The sequence below is a fragment of the Macaca thibetana genome, chromosome 6 (genome assembly GCF_024542745.1).
Source record: "Macaca thibetana thibetana isolate TM-01 chromosome 6, ASM2454274v1, whole genome shotgun sequence".
Lineage (NCBI taxonomy): Eukaryota > Metazoa > Chordata > Mammalia > Primates > Cercopithecidae > Macaca > Macaca thibetana.
This window is the reverse complement of record NC_065583.1, coordinates 133379132-133397112: the sequence shown is the minus strand read 5'-3', so window position 1 is coordinate 133397112 and position 17981 is coordinate 133379132. Positions and strand designations below refer to the sequence as shown.

The 17981-nt window shown below is 43.4% G+C and overlaps 2 protein-coding genes across 14 annotated transcripts in view; both read right to left on the bottom strand.

Moving 5' to 3' along the window:
• Positions 1–17981, bottom strand: part of SUB1 (SUB1 regulator of transcription) — a 731929-nt gene that overhangs the window by 506530 nt on the left and 207418 nt on the right. Inside the window, exon 1 of one of the 11 annotated variants that reach the window (XM_050793888.1) lies at positions 12833–12852. The exons of the other annotated variants lie outside the window; for them this stretch is intronic. The gene's annotated coding sequence lies outside the window, so the exon portion shown is untranslated. Of the gene's footprint in view, positions 1–12832; positions 12853–17981 lie in introns of those variants that run through there. 11 annotated transcript variants of the gene reach the window in all.
• The window catches only part of PDZD2 (PDZ domain containing 2), a 480171-nt gene continuing 462911 nt past the window's right edge, over positions 722–17981 (bottom strand). For all 3 annotated transcript variants that reach the window (XM_050793800.1, XM_050793801.1, XM_050793803.1), the window contains 4 exons: positions 14532–14633; positions 13272–13542; positions 10897–11031; positions 722–3548 (listed from right to left, as the gene is read on the bottom strand). In XM_050793800.1, the coding sequence (XP_050649757.1) occupies positions 3382–3548; positions 10897–11031; positions 13272–13542; positions 14532–14633 (675 nt within the window). In that variant the 3' untranslated portion in view covers positions 722–3381. The remainder of the gene's footprint in view (positions 3549–10896; positions 11032–13271; positions 13543–14531; positions 14634–17981) is intronic.

Below are 17981 nucleotides of genomic sequence, written 5' to 3'. Positions count from 1 at the left end.
CTTGCCTTTTTCCTTGGGCTACTGTAAGTTGGTATCTCCATCTAGGGCACCTAAATAAAGTAGATGCTTTTTATTTAGCCCTGTGAGGTAGGATCCCAGATCATCCAAGTAGGAGGCAGAAGGGGATTGGGTAGGGTTTTTGAGAAAAAGAACATTATTGTGAAAAGTGAGAGAAACAACTGACAAGGAAACAAGTGCTGAGTGGCAGCGAGGGTCCAGTTAAGGCTGGAAACCATGAATTTACAGCAGCAGCATTCTGTCTAGCTGTGGGATTTTTCTCTAGGAATAGGGTTATAGGAACCAAGATGCTGGCTATTTGGAAAGGTCCAGGATCGCCTGGTAAGATAGAACAGTGGGGCAAGGGATCTAAGCCTGTGGGCTGGGCAGTTTGCTGTGCTACGCTAGGGTTCTAGTCTGAGAAGGGAATGGAAGGGTGGAGTTCCGATAGCGAGAAAACTGTCAAGGGCTTGTGAAGCCCTTGACAGTGAAGATGCGGGAGGAAGTGACCAGGAGGCCAGGAGCATGTGGTAAAAGAGTAGGATGTTCAATTTAAGATTTAGAGGTGGAAAAGGTTTGGATTGTGTCAAGATTGTGAGTGTGGCCTGGAAAAGGGTGGCTAATTTGAGTTCTATTGCCTTTGTACCGCTGACTCATTGAGGTGACAGTAAACATTTCTTATCTCAATATTACTCTATAACAGCCAAAATAGAAAAAAAAAAAATCAAGTAGTAAGCAGAGTGTTTATTTTTTTTTAAAATTACTTAAAAAAGGTTGTTTACAGAGATGTGGATTTATATAACTTGGTGACAACAGTTTTAAAATGTACAGGCTATTTCATATTATTGCACTTACTCTTTAATATATAAGGCATTTTACTTTACATAAATAAAGGATAATGTATAATATCATACAAAGTTATGGTGCCAATTAAGTCAACCATCAAACTCAATGAGATGTGTGTGGGAAGATGGAAGTGGAACCCAGCCTACTTTAATCTTCATGGTATATTCTTGCAACTACGATTTACTTGTTATAACACATATTTACCCTCATAGCTTATTGTGAATGACTGACCAGTTAAGAAAAAAAAGAAACAATGACAGTTTTAGTAGGACAATACCATTAGTGTTCACTTCAGGAAGTGTGGGAATTTATTAGGCTAATTAGAAATACTAGTCATGCCTTGAACACTGAAGACAAATAAACAGCTTTCTATCTTAGGGTCAAAGACAGTTTAGCTTTTGCTTCTTCCCTTAAATTTCAACTGTCGGCGAGGGAAACCTTCTGGCAAGATGTAGTAGCAGTGGCTGATGACTTTAGCATAGTGTATGTGGTAAGCCAGAGGTCTACCCTTGTATTCCAGATAGGAGGCTTAAGGACTTGCGGAAGGAGACCATTGCATTTGCTCCACATTGCACAAGAAATTCCTGTCTGTTCACGTAGGGCTGTGCGTTTCTTATTATTAGGCACAGCTGTAACAGTGGAGGCAAAAAGCAGTTTTCAGTGTTGACTTGAAACAGTCTTTCATTTAGGCAAGAAAGCAGAAACCACAAAACTGACCCCAGAGACTGAAAAAACAATCAAGCATGCACCTTGCACTGACTTCCTACAGTATCCTACCTGTAACTGTAGTGAAAAGTAGAAGTAAAATCAATAAGACCTTTCTAACTAACTCCTGTACTATATTTTCCTTTGTATTGCCGGTTGATGAGAAATCTGGACTCAAGCCAGCTATCTCTCTCACGTGAAGGACCTCTCTAGGCCGACTTCGAAGATGTTTAAGTGAGATTGGTCATTCAGAAAAATGATGTACAAAGCTGATGGCTAAAGCCCCTGCATGAATCTCGGGGTCATAGCCATAGACCCAAGCTGTAGGTTATTTAAAGAAGTATCTCCAACATAAAATTTTAGTGTCATGCACACAGGTATGGCAAATGCACTCTCCACTCATATTCTCAGGACTCAACGGGTTGGTTTGTGCCACTGAAGACCGGGCTTATAACTACATTTCTGCTCCTTTACCTTGACTCACCCTGTTTCTCCTCCTCTTTATGACCCGATGAGGATTTGGAATTTACCTAAGAAAATAAGGTACAGTATGAGGAGAGAACAGCCAACTATGTGACGACGAACGGAATATCCAATGGGAACAGCTACTGGGAAGCAGCTCATGCCGCCAGAGGAGTGGCCAGAGTGAGTTTCCCGAGCAGCGTGAGTCACGACAGTCTTCTGTAGGAAAACATTTTTGGCAAAAGGAGGAAGTTGCAAAGCAGGAAAACGAAAACAGCAAAAACTTAAGTCACTGCAGTTGTCATACTAGGTCAAGAAAAGAGATCCAGTACTTACTTAGAATGTTACATTTCTTAAACATGTTGGGAAAGAGGAAAAAAACCAACCAGTCTCCTAAAAGGATTCCATTAAGCTTCTCTATTTGGATTGGAAATATATTGTCTGTAAATCCAAGGACACTTAGAAAGATACTTGATTTCTAAAGATTAGTTTAAATTCATGGTTGGAGTGCATAAAATACAGAAATGGAAACCCAGTGACTGTGATATTTTTGCCTGCTCTTGGTACTGACCAGTGTTGAATTCAAGCACTTATCAAGACAGGTTCAAAAACTAGTTGTAAGGTGCTTTTAGATGTTGACCTTTCTGCTCCCTCTAAGCAGTGCAGCTCATGGCTATTTAATACAGTTTATCAGAAGTGCTATTCTGTAAAACAGCCTTATGGCTTACACTTTTGAGATAGAAAATGATCAATACTTCATGGTGATCAACAACCTATTGAGTTCAACTCTGCATACGTACATTATACATTACACTCACTAAAAAATACTCTATTTTGCTTTTTCATTTTTGGACAATTCCTGAGCTCGGCCTAACAGGTCATAATTCATCTTTTTAAGTCTCATTCTCTTTTCAGGGTAACATATACAGACCTACAGCTCCTCCTTCCACTGAATGTACCTAAAAGCATTCTGTCATTTACTTACAAAATCATATAAAATGATAGTCCTCTCAGGTGTGACATTTGTGTCCCCCTCAGACTTTTAGTTCCCTAATCACCAGGATTGGGTATGTTGGGAGAGCTGGCAAGAAGGAAGCAAAGGTCTAGCTAAGTGTTTCAAATAAAGAAGGGTGTGTCACATCTTGTATCCCCATCAGTCAACATAAAGGCAGGGGACAGGCACTGGAACGAAGGAACCCTCCCGGCCTGGGTGATCCAGGTAGAAGGCTTCTGAGTTAATTTCATTGCTGTTGCACATACAGTTAAGTCAGGCTTCATGTGTAAGCACAAGCTTGGAGATTTTTATAGTCCGTGTCTAAACCACAGTCTTGAAGACTGTGGTTTAAAGAAGTCACTCTGGTTTCTTAAAATTCATGAAGAATTTCTATGCTTTCTAATTAATAACTGCACAGGTCCTTCTGGGACAGACTTCATAATATTCCAGGCATCAAAGTGCATGAGCCCAACCAGAGGTTTCCCATTAATAGCAAGAATTTCATCTCCAGCTTCTATTATTCCAGCTTGTTCAGCTGCACCACCTGCGAGAATAAACACAGAATAACAGAATAATAGCTTGGCAGTTTCACAGTATTCAAAAATCCTAAGTAAACTAAAAACTTTTAAATGATAAAAACATCTAAATAATATATTCTTGAATAGAGAAATATTTCTTAGAACACAAAAAACATATATCCATAAAAATAAACAGGTCTACATAAAACAATTCAATTCTAGCCCTTCCCCCCGCCACCCCCTAAACATAAGCAAGATAAAAATAACGAACTGACAGGGGGAAGATATTTTCTATGTATTTAATCAACAAATGGTTAATATCCAGACTAAAGAACTACAAGTCAACAAGAACAACACAAAATAAAGTTGGGCAAAGGAAATCAACAGCTGAAATCCATACAGCCAGCAAACACAGAAAAGCAGGCTCAACTTTTTTTTTTTTCTTTGAGACAGGACCTTACTCTGTCACCCAGGCTGGAGTACAGTGGTACAGTTTTGGCTCACTGCAGCCTCTGCCTCACTGGGCTCAAGCGATCCTCTCTCAGCCTTCAGAGCAGCTGTGACCACAGGCATACACCACCATGCCCAGCTATTTTTTTATATTTTTGGTAAAGATGGGGACTTGCCATGTTGCCCAGGCTGTCAGCTTCTAATTGTTAACAGATACTGGCTGATACATGCAAGTTCGGAGAATCAGTGATTATGTGCTCATTAGTGACCATGGGGACTACTTATAGAGTTTAGCATGTTCACATTATAGCTTTGTCTAGCTTTGTATGAGCTCTGGAAAAAATGCAAGTGTAAACCCTCCATTTACGTTCTCACACATAGACTTCTAAAGGTATACCAGCTATGGAGGCATCTTATAGGAAAAAATGGCATTGAAAGAAAAATTCCCAAGTGTGAAAATAAAAATATTCTCAGAAATTTTGATTAGACCTCAAAAGGCTGGGCAGATGTATCGATTTCATCCTAAATTACTGAAGGTCGTTATTGAAATAAATATTATGTCATAAAAATACAGCTTGGAAGAAATCCACCCAAGGACAAGAACATTTTCTGTGGTTAATGATAGAGGCAGTTACATTAAAAGAGAGACCTCACCAGTATCAGCCCTGTAGTGGGCCCCAGGAGAATGATTTGGTCCCCAGTCCTTGCTTTTCTTGAGATACACTTTTGGAAGGACCAAAGAACCAATTACGTTTGTCTTAGCATAGTACCCAATGTCCTATTCTAGCATATTAAATAAGGCCCTCTGGTTATGTGAAACAAAATAATTTTGTGTGTTCACTTGGGCCTCAGGACATGGGAGGTTCCAGGCAACCAGAACAGCCTGACGCACACTGAAGGAGCAGTCACTGGGTTTGGTCTCAAATCTGTGACTTCAGCCAAGTTACAGATTTCTCTAAACTTCAGTTTTCTCATCTGCAAAATGGTGATGATATCTGTCTTGTTATCTTACTAGGTTGTTAGAAGGACTGAACGAGATGAAGTAGTCTTCTAGGACAGGGGTCCTCAACCCTTGGGCTGCAGAGTGGTGGCAGGCGGGCTGCACAGCAGGTGAGCAGTTGGTGAGTGAGTGAAGCTTCCTCTGTGTTTACAGCCTCTCACCACCACTCACATTACCACCTGAGCTCTGCCTCCTGAGATCAGCAGCAGCATTAGACTCTCACGTGAGCGTGAACCCTATTGTGAACTGCGTATGCGAGGGATCTAGGTTGCGTGTTCCTAGGTTGCGTGTTCTTATGATAATCTAATGCCTGATGATCTGTCAGTGTCTCCCATCACCCCCAGATGGGATGCCTAGTTGCAAGAAAACAAGCTCAGGGCTCCCACAGATTCTACATGATGGTGAGTTGTATAATTATTTCATTATATATTAAAATGTGATAATAGAAATAAAGTACACAATAAATGTAATGCACCTGAATCATCCCGAAACCATCCCCCACCCAAACCTTCACCGTGGAAAAATTGTCTTCCACAAAACCAGTCCCTGGTGCCAAAAAGCTTGGAGACTGCTCCTTTAGGAAGCTTTCAGTGTTGTACAAAGAAGAGGTTTGCCAGCTTTTGGACTTTTTACACAAGAGAGAAATAAATTCTCTCGTTTAAACACTGCTATTTTGGATTTCCTATTACATGAGGCCAAACTGAATCTTAACAGATTTGAGCAGGATATATCTCTCTCTCCAGTTACATATAAATTTTTTAAAAATGTCTTTTTTTCCCAAAAAGGTCTTGCATGGCTTTTAACACATTCTTAGGTTCCTTACACTTATGATGAATTGGTGTCACACAGTGCACAATCTGCATTTGGTTTTTTTTTCATTCAACACTGTTTTTGAGCTGGTCCCAGTTAATATATAGAGATGTAATTTATTTTTTCAACTGCTATTTAGCTTTCCTTTATATGAATATGTTTTATCATTCTGCTACAGATAGAAATTTAAATGGTTTCATAGCTTCCATTTTCCTAAGCACTGCTAAAATTTTCCTTAGAGATTAACCAGTAGATACTTGCATGAGAAAAAAAATGAGTGTTTTCCTTTCTCCACATCCTTGCCACATCATCGTATGAGATTTTTTATTTTTGGCCAACTTGATAGATTAAAAGAATGATTTATAATATTTCTAATTTTCATCCAATACATTTGAGCATCTTCCTGTGTTTCTTGGCCACCTAGGTTTTAACTTCTGTCAATTTTCTATTGCTTTCTTTACCCAAATTTTCTCTCTCGTATTTTTCTTACTGAATTATATAGTTCTTCATATATTCTGGAATTTTCTTTTTTTTATGGAGACAAGGTCTTCCTCTGTCCCCCAGGCTGGAGTGCTGTGGCACAGTCATGGCTCACCACAGCCTCGACCTCCCGGGCTCAGATGATTCTCCCACCTGAGCCTCCTGAGTAGCTGGGACTATAGGTGCGTGCTGCCACACCTGGGTAATTTCTGTATTTTCTGTAGAGATGGAGTCTCGTCATGTGGCCCAGACTGCTCTTGAACTCCTGGGGTCAAGTGATCCGCCCACCTTGGTCTCCAAAGTGCTGGGATTACAGGTGTGAGCCATGGTACCCTGCCCATTCTGGATATCAACCCTTTGTTTATTAAATATATTGCAAATATCTTATAATTTATTTTTGAATATGCTTATAAATTTTGCCATATAACAAACAAATGGTTTTTTTTTTTTTTTTAGATGGAGTCTTCTCTGACCCCAGGCTGGAGTGCAGTGGTGCGGTCCTAGCTCACTGTAACCTCTGCCTCCTGGGTTCAAGTGACTCCCCTGCCTCAGCCTCCTGAGTAGCTGGGATTAAAGGCGTGCGCCACAACGCCCAGCTAACTTTTATGTTTTTAGTAGAGATGGGGTTTCACCATGTTGGCCAGGCTGGTCTCTTAACTCCTGACTTCAGGTGATCCACCCACCTCAGGCTCCCAGAGTGCTGGCATGAAATCCATGATCCATGAGCCACCGTCCTCGGCCCTGTATGTTTTTAAAATGTGTTTTTCTCTTATGTTTAAGAAATTCTTCTATGATATTTAATAATAATGGTTATTACTGATACATAGAAAATTCTATTGATTTCTGCATGTTAATTGTGAATTCATTGTTCTTTGCAAACTATATTGGCTTGACATTTTCTTAGATTTTTTTCAATCAGAAAGAACATATAGGAAGACAATTTGTCATTACGGGCAAATAATATTTCTAATTTTTGTACTTGGCTTATTTATTGCTGACTTATTTGGTAAAATGATGAAAGAGGAACATTTTGGGAGCGGCTTAAAATTGTACTAGTGACAGTGTACACTGCAGCTTCATATAGGAGCTTAAAAATAACTATTTTCTAATTTTTTTCATAAACTCCCTGACCTTAAAGAAAGCTTTAGAGATACTGACATTTAGTTCCTTTATTATTCAGGCGGGGTTGCGGTGGCTCATGCCTGTAAATCACAGCACTTTGGGAGGCTGAGGCGGGTGGATTACTTGAGGCCAGGACTTTGAGACCAGCCTGACCAACATGGTGAAACCTGTCTCTACTAAAAATACAAAAAGTTAGCTGGGTGTGGTGGTGCATGCCTGTAATCCCAGCTGCTTAGGAGGCTGAGGCACGAGACTCACTTGAACCTGGGAGGCAGAGATTGCAGTGAGCAGAGATTGTGGCACTGCACTCCAACCTGGGTGACAGAGCGAGACTCTGTTAAAAACAAAAACAAAAAAACTTCCTTATGATTCAAATGCTTGTTCTGTAATAGTCTTACTCAAGAAATCATTCAAATGCTCGTTCTGTAATAGCCTTACTCAAGAAATCAGTATTGCTATATTGTTTTCTAATGCTTGAGCTAAAAGACACAGGAAAACAAAATGAACAGAAAAACTGTACTCATGAAATTACTCTGTAAGTATGAAATACGAAGTAAGAAGATGAATCCTGACCTGAAGTGATTCGCCTGCCATAGCCTCACAAAGTGCTGGGATTATAGGCATGAGCCACCGTGCCCGGCCAGATAATGAAATCTTTAGACTCACTAGTTTCCAAAGGTGGGATCTGCCATATAATATTCAGAAATACTTGAATGGCTTTCCCCAAGAACAAAACCACGGGCTTGCACATGAGAGCATCTAAAGCGCTAGTCTGTGGGACTGACACTTCTCTTCTCTATCCATTTCCACAGCAGTTTTCATGGATTTGGGGCCAGATGCTAGAGACAAAGGCTGAGTTGTCCAGGACGTCATATTCTTGCTTTGCTGGAGACAGAGCAAAGCTAGAGATAAGAGATGGAGACAGATGACAGGATGTCATCTCTCCTGTGGCTTCTTCTAGTGTGGGGTCCCCAAGCCTGGCCTCTCCAGCTGATGTGCTGCTTTAGTTGGTGTCTGCCCTGGTCCTTTGGTTCACAGGCTCACATGCTTTTTTGGGTTGTGTCCCCTTGGATTACAGAGGTGATGTGTCCTGTGACCAAGCATGGAGGCGGCCACTCCTGCTCCCCTCAGGAGTGTCTTAAAATACTTCCACTTTAGCTACCCTATTGAATGACAGGTTAGCTGGGTGCTGTGTTTTCAGGTGATGGACATTTTCCCTCAGTCCTCTGAAGGTGTTGCTGGCTCCAGGCATTCATGCGGCCATTCTGATTGTTGTACACAGAGAGCAAACTAGAATTTTCTCTTGGCTTTTTAGATTTTCTTCTTTATATTCTGAAACTTTATTATATCAAGGTTTCAATTTTATTTTTTTTTGGAGACAGGGTCCTACTCTGTCACCCAGGCTGGAATGCAATGGTGCAATCCTGTTCAATGCAGCCTCCAAGTCAAGGGCTCAAGCGAGCCTTCTTTCTCAGCCTCCCAAGTAGCTGGGATCACAGGTGTGCACCACTCTGCCTGGCTAACAAGGTTTTTGTTTTTGTTTTTTTGTTTTTTTTTTTTTTAATACATTCAGACTGTTTTGCCCTTGATGAGTTTTTCAGTCTGCATAGTCCTGTCATTTTTTCACTTCTGGAAAATTCTTAGTCATGATTTCTGCAAGTATTTCCTCTCATTCAATTTTTTCCTTTTGGAACTCTTTCTCTCATTACCTTTTTGTAATAATCTCTTTATTTCCCTATACTGCATTTTTTAATGGTTTCTTCTGTTCTACTTTTACAAATTCTATCTTCACATGGATTTAGCCTACTTTTTACTTTTTCATTAATTTAAAGATATATTTAACTCCATTTTCACTAATGAGGGTATATCTGCATTTAGTTTTTACTTTTAAAGAGGCAGGGTCTTGCTCTGCTGTTCAGGCTGGCATTGAACTCCTGGGGCTCAAGCAGTCCAAGGAGCTGAGACTACAGGCATGCGCTACCACGCCCAGCCTGCATTTTGTCTTTTTTTTTTTTTTACGTATTTGCTTGCTTCTTCTGAATACCCTCTTGGTCTTGTTTCATGGGTAACATTCCTGCCTCTGCCATGAATGGGGTGTCCTGTTTTTCGGGTCTGCTGGCAATGGATGTTGCCCTGTACCCTTCGTTTGAGAGCTTTCTGTTGAGAGGGCTCTTATAGCCGAGTTGCCACATGCTTGCCTGAGCCTGGTTCTCCTCCTGCTGCTGCTCTTTCAACTTGAACAATTAACTTAATGAGTCTGAGGTTTTCTCTTTACCCTGGTACCACAGGTTCACACGTAACAGAGACCTGACTCCTGATTTATGCGTGTCTTCTGCTTGCTCCAGGGGCTGGGAGCAGGCAGCCTGTCCTGGCTGCCACTCGAGTAAAGCAGACCTGTTGTGACCACAGTTCACTGGCAAAAGAGCAGGTCCCAGGCCTCTGCATTACAAGATTCCTCGCTCCGCCTGCCCACAGGGGTGCTGAGCCCCTGCTCCTGGGTGGGCGCTGAGACCCCAGCCTCCAGCGCACATTTCTTTCTCATCCTCTGCTTCCTCTGGGCCCCAAGGATGCAGCCCTGCTGACCACAGAGGCTTCACTTCCACTTTTGATCCACAGAGGTTTTTTTAAGCGTAACTATACATTTTTTTAAAGTTTTTTTTCCTATTAACACTACAGGTCAAGAGTTGGGAGAGGCTTTGGGATTACTATGCAATTGTAGAAATAGCTCAAGGTCATTAATTAGATGGTCATTTAAAGAAACAACAATCCTTAGCTAAGAAGAATTGATCTTGTTACTTGCTGACCTACTTATTGTGTTACATACTGTAACTTTAAATGGGTTTCTGATCTACTTGTAAGTGTAATTACATATCGATATTGTTCATACAATTATACTGTTAGTATTATTAGTACAATTATGAGTATGTATATTTACCAAGCATTTCAATAATATCTACCCCCCATCTTTTTTTTTCCCACAAAGGCTGTGCTTGGACTGTATTACTTTCTTGCAGTCTAGCATTTACAAGTCTAGCATTTTAAGTCAATGAGATCTTGGCCACTATTAAGTACTCCTGACTGGCAAGTCTGCTGGTGTTACTTAGTGTGGTGTGTTCACATCAGAGACAGGGGCCCAGAGTGAGGAATGGCTGCAATATAAGGGTCAGGGACAGAGGCTCTGGGGCCAGACCGCCTGGGCTGGAGCCTGGTTCTGCCACTTACAGCTGTGTGACCCTACGTGCCTCAGTTTCTCCTTTTGTAAAATGGGGATAATGATGACACTCACCCAATAGGGTTGCCTTGTGGATGGCTCGAGTTAATACGTGTCCATACAGAATAAACCTTGTATGTCACAAAGCATTAAAAACAAAAATTTTAGGTTTTTAAACAAAAAAAAGTTTAGATTTTTAAAAACAAATCTCATTTCTAAATGGAAGGCATGTTTTTCATTGAGACATCCATGGAAAGATGACAGCTGAGGAGACGGCTGACTGAATTGTCTAGGACATTACCTTTGTACACTCTCTTAATGACCAAGGGCCCATCTCCCGTCGCAGATGATTTTCCCCCATCCAGACTCAGTCCCAGCCCAGCCGAGGTCTTCAGCACTTCAACACACAGAGCATCGTGTACAGCCACACTTCTCCCTGCAGCAGCAGCGTGCATCGAGATAAAAACGACAGACTTGTTCGTCATGCCATCTGTCCAAGTCCCTGCGGACGCATCGCCTCCAGCCCCATGCAGTTCTGGCACCCACTTCTGGCACCCTCAAGTCCCATCTACCCTGAGTACTTATAACAGCACTTGAGCCCAGTAGCACTGTTGGCCTCCCGACTCTGGGGCTGCCCTCCTGGGCTGTGTTGCTGCTCTACTTGCATCCTTTGTTCTGTGTTTTCTGCAAGCATTGGCGAATGCTTTCATGCCCAAGCAGAAATCCCCAGAAGGCAAAGTGCTCTTGTTAAGCCCCCCACACCGGCTGTGCACTTCTCAGTGAGGACTGAAGTCACACTTTGGGACTCCAAATTTGATTTTCTGCCAACCCTGGCTGCTAATGGCAGCAGAACATCACCCTTTGGTACCAAGACTTGGCAGCACCAAAATGCCCAGCCTCATGTGAGACTGTTAGAATGGACTCCAAAGCCCCCAGGAACCCAGAGAGCTTCCTGCCTCCCCGCTCCTGCCACTCCTGCTCCTGCAAAGGGAAACCCTGCCCCTGGCAATGGCTGTCTTCACAGACACATTTGGGGTTGCCTCCACTGGCATCTGGCTCCACTGTGAGGAGATGCGTTTCCATGGTGATGCCGGCTCTGTGCTGGTTTTGGGAAGGTGGGCTGGGTTTGAATCAGAATTGTAAACTTGCCTCCTTGTACTTTCCTCCCTTGCCTATCAGCCAAGGACGTCAGAGTTGACTGCAAAGGCACACTTAGTTGATTGGGAGGCAGAGGAAGGACCACAACAGATGGACTAAATTGCCTGCTTCCTGTGGTCACTAGGTGTGAAGCCAAGCTAGCACTGTCTCCTTCGGACATAAAGGCCAGTCCACAGTCATGGTTTAAAGAAGGCCACTGCACAGGGCCTGAAGGATGCTGTCAGTGTATGGTAAGTAATAACCGCTTAGGACAAGGTAGACCTGGGTTAGGGAGACTAAAGAACAGGCAACTGAGCGAGGCTAAGCCCTCCAGGCGCGCAGCATTTGAGAGCTCTGCAGGCTCTGCTTCAAGGCCAGAGGCCCTGAAGTTGCTGCAGGAATACTGAGTGATTATAAATGACAGAAGGACCGTCCAGATACGAGTTCACCAGGCTTAAAAACTGGCAGCTGTGAGGATGAAGTGGTTTCCTTTGACAGTTTACAAGGATCCCACTGAAAATCCACCAAGCGGTCAAGACAGTTCTGGGGCAAAGGCAAGCATGACAAGATCTGATGACCAAGGTGCTTCTCTGCATTGGGGAGGGCCTCAGCCCTCTGGAAGAGGGAAAGTGAAATGACACAGAAGGAAGACCGGGGACATGACCACGGAGGCATCTGGACAAGAAGTGTTTCTCATTTGTTAAATGGAATCGGAGCCATTTTCAGCAGGGACTACAAACAGCTCTGGCCCACAAGAAAGCCAAGTTGTAGAAAGGAATCCAGCTACCCTCATCAGGGAGAGATGTGGAGAAGGAACGAAAGGCCTCTCCCAGAAGGCAATGCCCAACCCATACCCTCTGCTTTGCTCTCTCGACTAAAAAAAGACGTTACCCCTGAATGCCAAGATGAACGGCACTCCAGACGTCTGCAGTACTTAACAGGGCATTAAACAGCCCGCACTGCAGAAACAGACGCTGTACGTGGTTCTGAGGCTCTGAATATGGATGGCACATAGAAAATCTGTTTCTAAACCTCTTCCAGTGAGTTATTCTTGGGTGACTAAGGCTGCAGTTTCTGTTTTCAGACACAAAACACTCTTGCCCCCTCATTTCCTTCTGTTCTTCTAAACCAGGAAAGAATACAACCTTGCTGTCTCCCAAGGATAAATCTTAGTTCTGGAATTTCTCCTTCAATGCTGATTGCCCCATCACAGTAGTTTCCTGTTTTCCTTACCAGCCCTAACAAGAGGGTGTGAATATAAAAGAGATTCCTTCTTAGGACACTTAGGGAAACTGTTATGCAGTTGTTTTAAATCTTCCACAGTATAGCCTGAACTACTGGGGGAATTTTTCTAATTTTCTAATTTTTTCTAATTTATTTGTTACATTGCTTTTTTAAGAAGCATCCAAACACACTAGACTTCGCTACATTTAATTTTTCAGATCTAGAAGTTAGCTGTTACTTCCCTCCATGTTCAACCAGAATCTCGTCTTTCTGCAGTAGCTCGCACCCTGCTGGTTGTTGAAATGATCATCTTACCAACGGCAGGCTCCAGGGGGATGGTCTTTCTGGACAGCAAACCCTTCCCATTGGCTGTGGGAGGCTCCTGCCGGGCAGAGGGCCTGGGCTGATCCATCCCTTTCTTGATGACCACGAGGGCATCTTTGTGCAGCTGTGCCTGGTGCAGAACCTTCAGGACATTCCCGTGGGCTAAGCCAGCCAATGAGGCGCCGTTGACTGACAGAAGGAAATCCCCTCGGTTCATAGTCCCTTCCTGAGAAGCCGCCCCCTGAGAAAACACCCTGTGGACCTGGGACGAGGAAAAGAAAAGGAACAAAACCCAGATCCACTTATGATTTCCAGTAAAAGGGAGAAAGTAACTAACTGCATATCTGTAGTAAAGTAACCTTTATTTTTTGAGAGGGAGTCTTGCTCTGTTGCCCAGGCTGGAGTACAGTAGTGCAATCCCGGCCTCCCAGGTTCAAGTGATTCTCCTGCCTCAGCCTCCTGAGTAGCTGGGATTACAGGCACACACCACTATGCCCGGTTAATTTTTGTACTGTTAGTAGAGATGGGGTTTCACCATGTTGGCCAGGGTGGTCTCGAACTCCTGACCTCAGGTGATCCACCCGCCTCGACCTCCCAAAGTGCTGGGATTACAGGCATGAGCCACTGTGCTGGGTGTTGTAGTAAAGGAACTTTCTAAGGACAATTTTTCTAAATCATATAGTCACTCGCTTTATAAAGAAACATTCAGTGCGGGGGATGGATCACAAATGTCAATGCCAGTGTCTCCACACATTTTTTGTTTTTAACTCAACTTCTTGTTAGTGTCTGACATGGGCCTGGCATCCAGGAGGCAATGGCAATACGAAGATGAACAAGGCCTGGGCTCGTGCGGTGAAGGTGACCCTCTGGATGGTCCCGAAGGCTTTTGAATGATGTAAAATTTTCAGTGACTGTTTTTGAGAAAGAAGTAATTGTATAAACACACACAAGTTTGACCAGTTGATTCTAATGTTCTCTACTGCTTAAAATATTTAGGTAAATTATAAGGCTATAGCGAATTGTGTTTATAGGGACTGAAAATGGCCTACACGTGTCAGCTCTGTGTTAAAAATGCTTCTTTGTCAACGAAAACCTTACATACTACTTCTCCCACTTCTCCCTTTTTATGTTGGTAGCTGGGAATGAAACCCAGCAATCTCTGAACCCGCTGATTGGAATTTGTGCCCTGATCACATTCTGAGGCTGCTTAAGGAGGGATTTTGCTGAGAGCCTAATGACTTTGTCACTTACCGTGATTGATTTTGGCTCCACATCTGTCCCTCCTGCCACACTGAATCCCAGACCTGAGCCTTCTCTTCTATTCAAGACTATGAAGCAAACATCTTCTTTATTCTAGTGAAAACAAACAAAAATTATCCTTTGAGCTGGAGCTGCAAAAAATTAAGAAAGAAAGGAAAACATATCTCCTTGTACCAAGAGTAAGGAAGCTCTGATGTCAGTCCTCTTGAAAGGGCTTTTCACTGCAGACCCTAAAGGTTCTTTGGCTCTCAGCCAGGCGTGGTAGCTCATGCCTGTAATCCCAACACTCTGGGAAGCCAAGGTGGGCAGATCTCTTGAGCCCAAGAGTTCGAGACCAGCCTGGGCAGTGTGGCAAAACCCTGTCTCTACAAAATTAGCCAGGTGTGGTGATGCATGCTTATAGTCCCAGCTACTCAGGAGGCTGAGGTGGGAGGATTACCTGAGCCTGGGAGGTCATGGCTGCAGTGAGCCATGATCATGCCACTGCACTTCAGCCTGGGCGACAGAATGAGACCTTGTCTCAAAAAAAAAAAAAAAAAAAAAAAAAAAAATCATAGCACATAATTTGATCACGATGGGAATCCTTCATTCTATAATTCTTTAAGTCTACAATTTAGCAAAGCCAGTCCTGGCGACAGCAGAAAGATAAGCGTCAGTGGCAAGAGGCAGGATAACAGCATATCGAGGCCATGTGTTTTCTACATCTCCCTCCCCATGTTCAGGTCATTGGATTTCAGGTGCAATTAATTGATGTCATAAAATAGAAAGCATAGCCGGGCGCAGTGGCTCAGGTCTGTAATTCCAGCGCTCTGGGAGGCCAAAATAGGCAGATCACCTGAGGTCAAGAGTTCGAGACCAGCCTAGTCAACATGGCGAAATCCCATCTCTACTAAAAAAATACAAAAATTAGCCAGGCATGGTGGCGGATACCTGTAATCCCTGCTACTTGGGAGGCTGAGGCAGGAGAATTGCTTGAACCTAGCAGGCAGAGGTTGCAGTGAGTGGAGATCATGCAGTGCACTCCAGCCTGGGTGACGGAGTGAGACTCTGTCTCAAAAATCCCCAAAGTTCACTCCGACCAAAACCTAAACTGTCCTGCAGAACTTTTGGGGGAGTTAGGAGGTTGACTTCTTGGGCACCTTCAACCCTATGTGTGCTCACACATGGATCGATGGGGAGAAAGGTTGACTAGGCTTTCCAAACCAAAATGGGAATACGGAGCCCAGTAAATGGTCTTTATCCAGCTTCTGGGAGGTAACGTGATGCTGAAAATAGGAAAACTTACCAGGTATTTAAATGTTTTATGGGAGCAAAGAGACAATATTTGAAAATGAGGCCCTCCTGCATTCCAAGACAAGTCAAATCACCAACATTTCAATGTATTCACATTTTTTCCAGTGGTGTTTAGGGACACAGATATGCTACGAGCTGTTTGCTGGGCTACATTTTGCCTCTGAGAGCCTCAGCACAGTCTCAGCGTGGCCAGATCAGCTATCAAGACTCTCCAAGGTTTGGGCGTGTTGAAGTCAGGAGGCCAGGGTTTTCAGCCTCGAATCTCTCACAGCACTGCCAAGGACACAGAAAATAGTTCTGTGCAGTTCTACTTTTACTACCTGCAAACCATACTCATTGGAAAAAGCAAGGCAGGAAACTTCTAGACTGAGGATGGCAGAGTAAGGATAGCCCTGCTCACCGCTCCTCTCTGAAGACACTGAGAAAATAAGAAAGGGAGAAGAATGCTGTGTTCTGATGAATAGGAATGGTCTTCAAACCAAACCACAACCCTGCCTCATGGTGAGCGTGAGGAGTAGCGGGTGAGGAAGGCCCTAGAATAAGCCCCCCTCGGGCAGCACTCTGGCATGCTGGCCATACTGCTGTTTGAGGTCCCTGAAGATGTACATCTTGCTTGTGGTTGGCTGGACAGTCTGATCTTCTCCTTTGACATTTCATCTAACACTAAAATGTATGGGGCAAAGGGGGCCTGGCAACGTGTGACCCCACCTGTGCCCCCTTGACTGGTCTCAGAGTGCAACTTTCACACATGAAGTATTTCCTTATTGTAATAACAAGTGGGAGGAGGAAGAGAGATGAGGGGCTATTCCCTCCTCTTACTGAAAGCGAAAGCGCTTAGCATCTCAAGACATTTTGCTTTTCTTTTAGAGACTGGGTCTTGCTCTGTCACCCAGGCCAGAGTGCGGTGGCGTGATCATAGCTCACTGAGCCTCAAACTACTGGGTCCAACTGATTCTCCTGCTTGAGATTCCCACGTAGCTAGGGCTACAGGCATATGCCACCACGCCTGGCTAATTTTTTAAATTTAATCTTTTTTTTTTTTTTTTTTTGAGAGATGGGGGTCTCACTACGTTGATGAGGCTGGTCTCGAACTCCTGGCCTCAAATGATCCTCCTGTCAAGGCATTTCTTAACTGCACAGACCCAAACCAGCAGCTGAGAATCAGAAGGGAGTGGAACCTGAAGGGACTGGTTCCTCTATTCCAACCTCTCGCCTCACATCCTGGCCAACTCCTCACTAGGTGCCAAGGCTGGTCCTTGGCTGAGAAACTGCACAGCCCCTCTCTGGGTAATATTTGAATTTCTGGAACCACACTCTTAGATGACTTCAGTGACCCAGGTATACTACCACTAAAGAAACATTCATATTTATTTCTCTAAATAGAAAATACTCATTCATTAGGGTTCAAATCTCCATAGCGCTAAGAAATTGATCTTCAGATTAGTATCCTAGATGTGAACCTATGGTTTCTTCTGTCAATGTTTATTGTCACAGCTGATTTACTGAAAGATTTTATCTGTAATTCCTTGTACTCCAGGGTTCAGATGCTCTTCTACAAGTGACCTTTGAACAACACGGGCTCAAACTGCACAGATCACTCACACTCAGGGTTTCTTCTGCCTCCTTGAGACAGCAAGACCAACCCCTCCCTCCTTCTCAGCCTACTCAGTGTGAAGATGACAAGGATGAAGCCCTTTATGATGAGCCACTTCCACTTAATGAATAGTAAATACACTTCCCCTTATTATTATTATTTTTAATTGAGATGAAGTCTTGCTCTGTCGCCCAGGCTGGAATGCAGTGGTGCAATCTTAGCTCATGGCAACCTCCGCCTCCCAAGTTCAAGCAATCCTCTCACCTCAGCCTCCCAAGTAGCTAAGACTACAGGAACCCACCACCATGCCCAGCTAATTTTTGTATTTTTAGTAGAGACAGGGTTTCACCCTAGTGTCCAGGCTGGTGTTGAACTCCTGACCTCAAGTGATCTGCCCGCCTAGGCCTCCCAAAGTTCTGAGATTACAGGCGTAAGCCACTGCACCTGGCCTCTTGGGATTTTCTTAATAACATTCTATTATCTCTAACTTACGTTGTTGTAAGAAGACAATATGTAATACATATAACTGAAGAAACTTGTATTAATTGACTGTT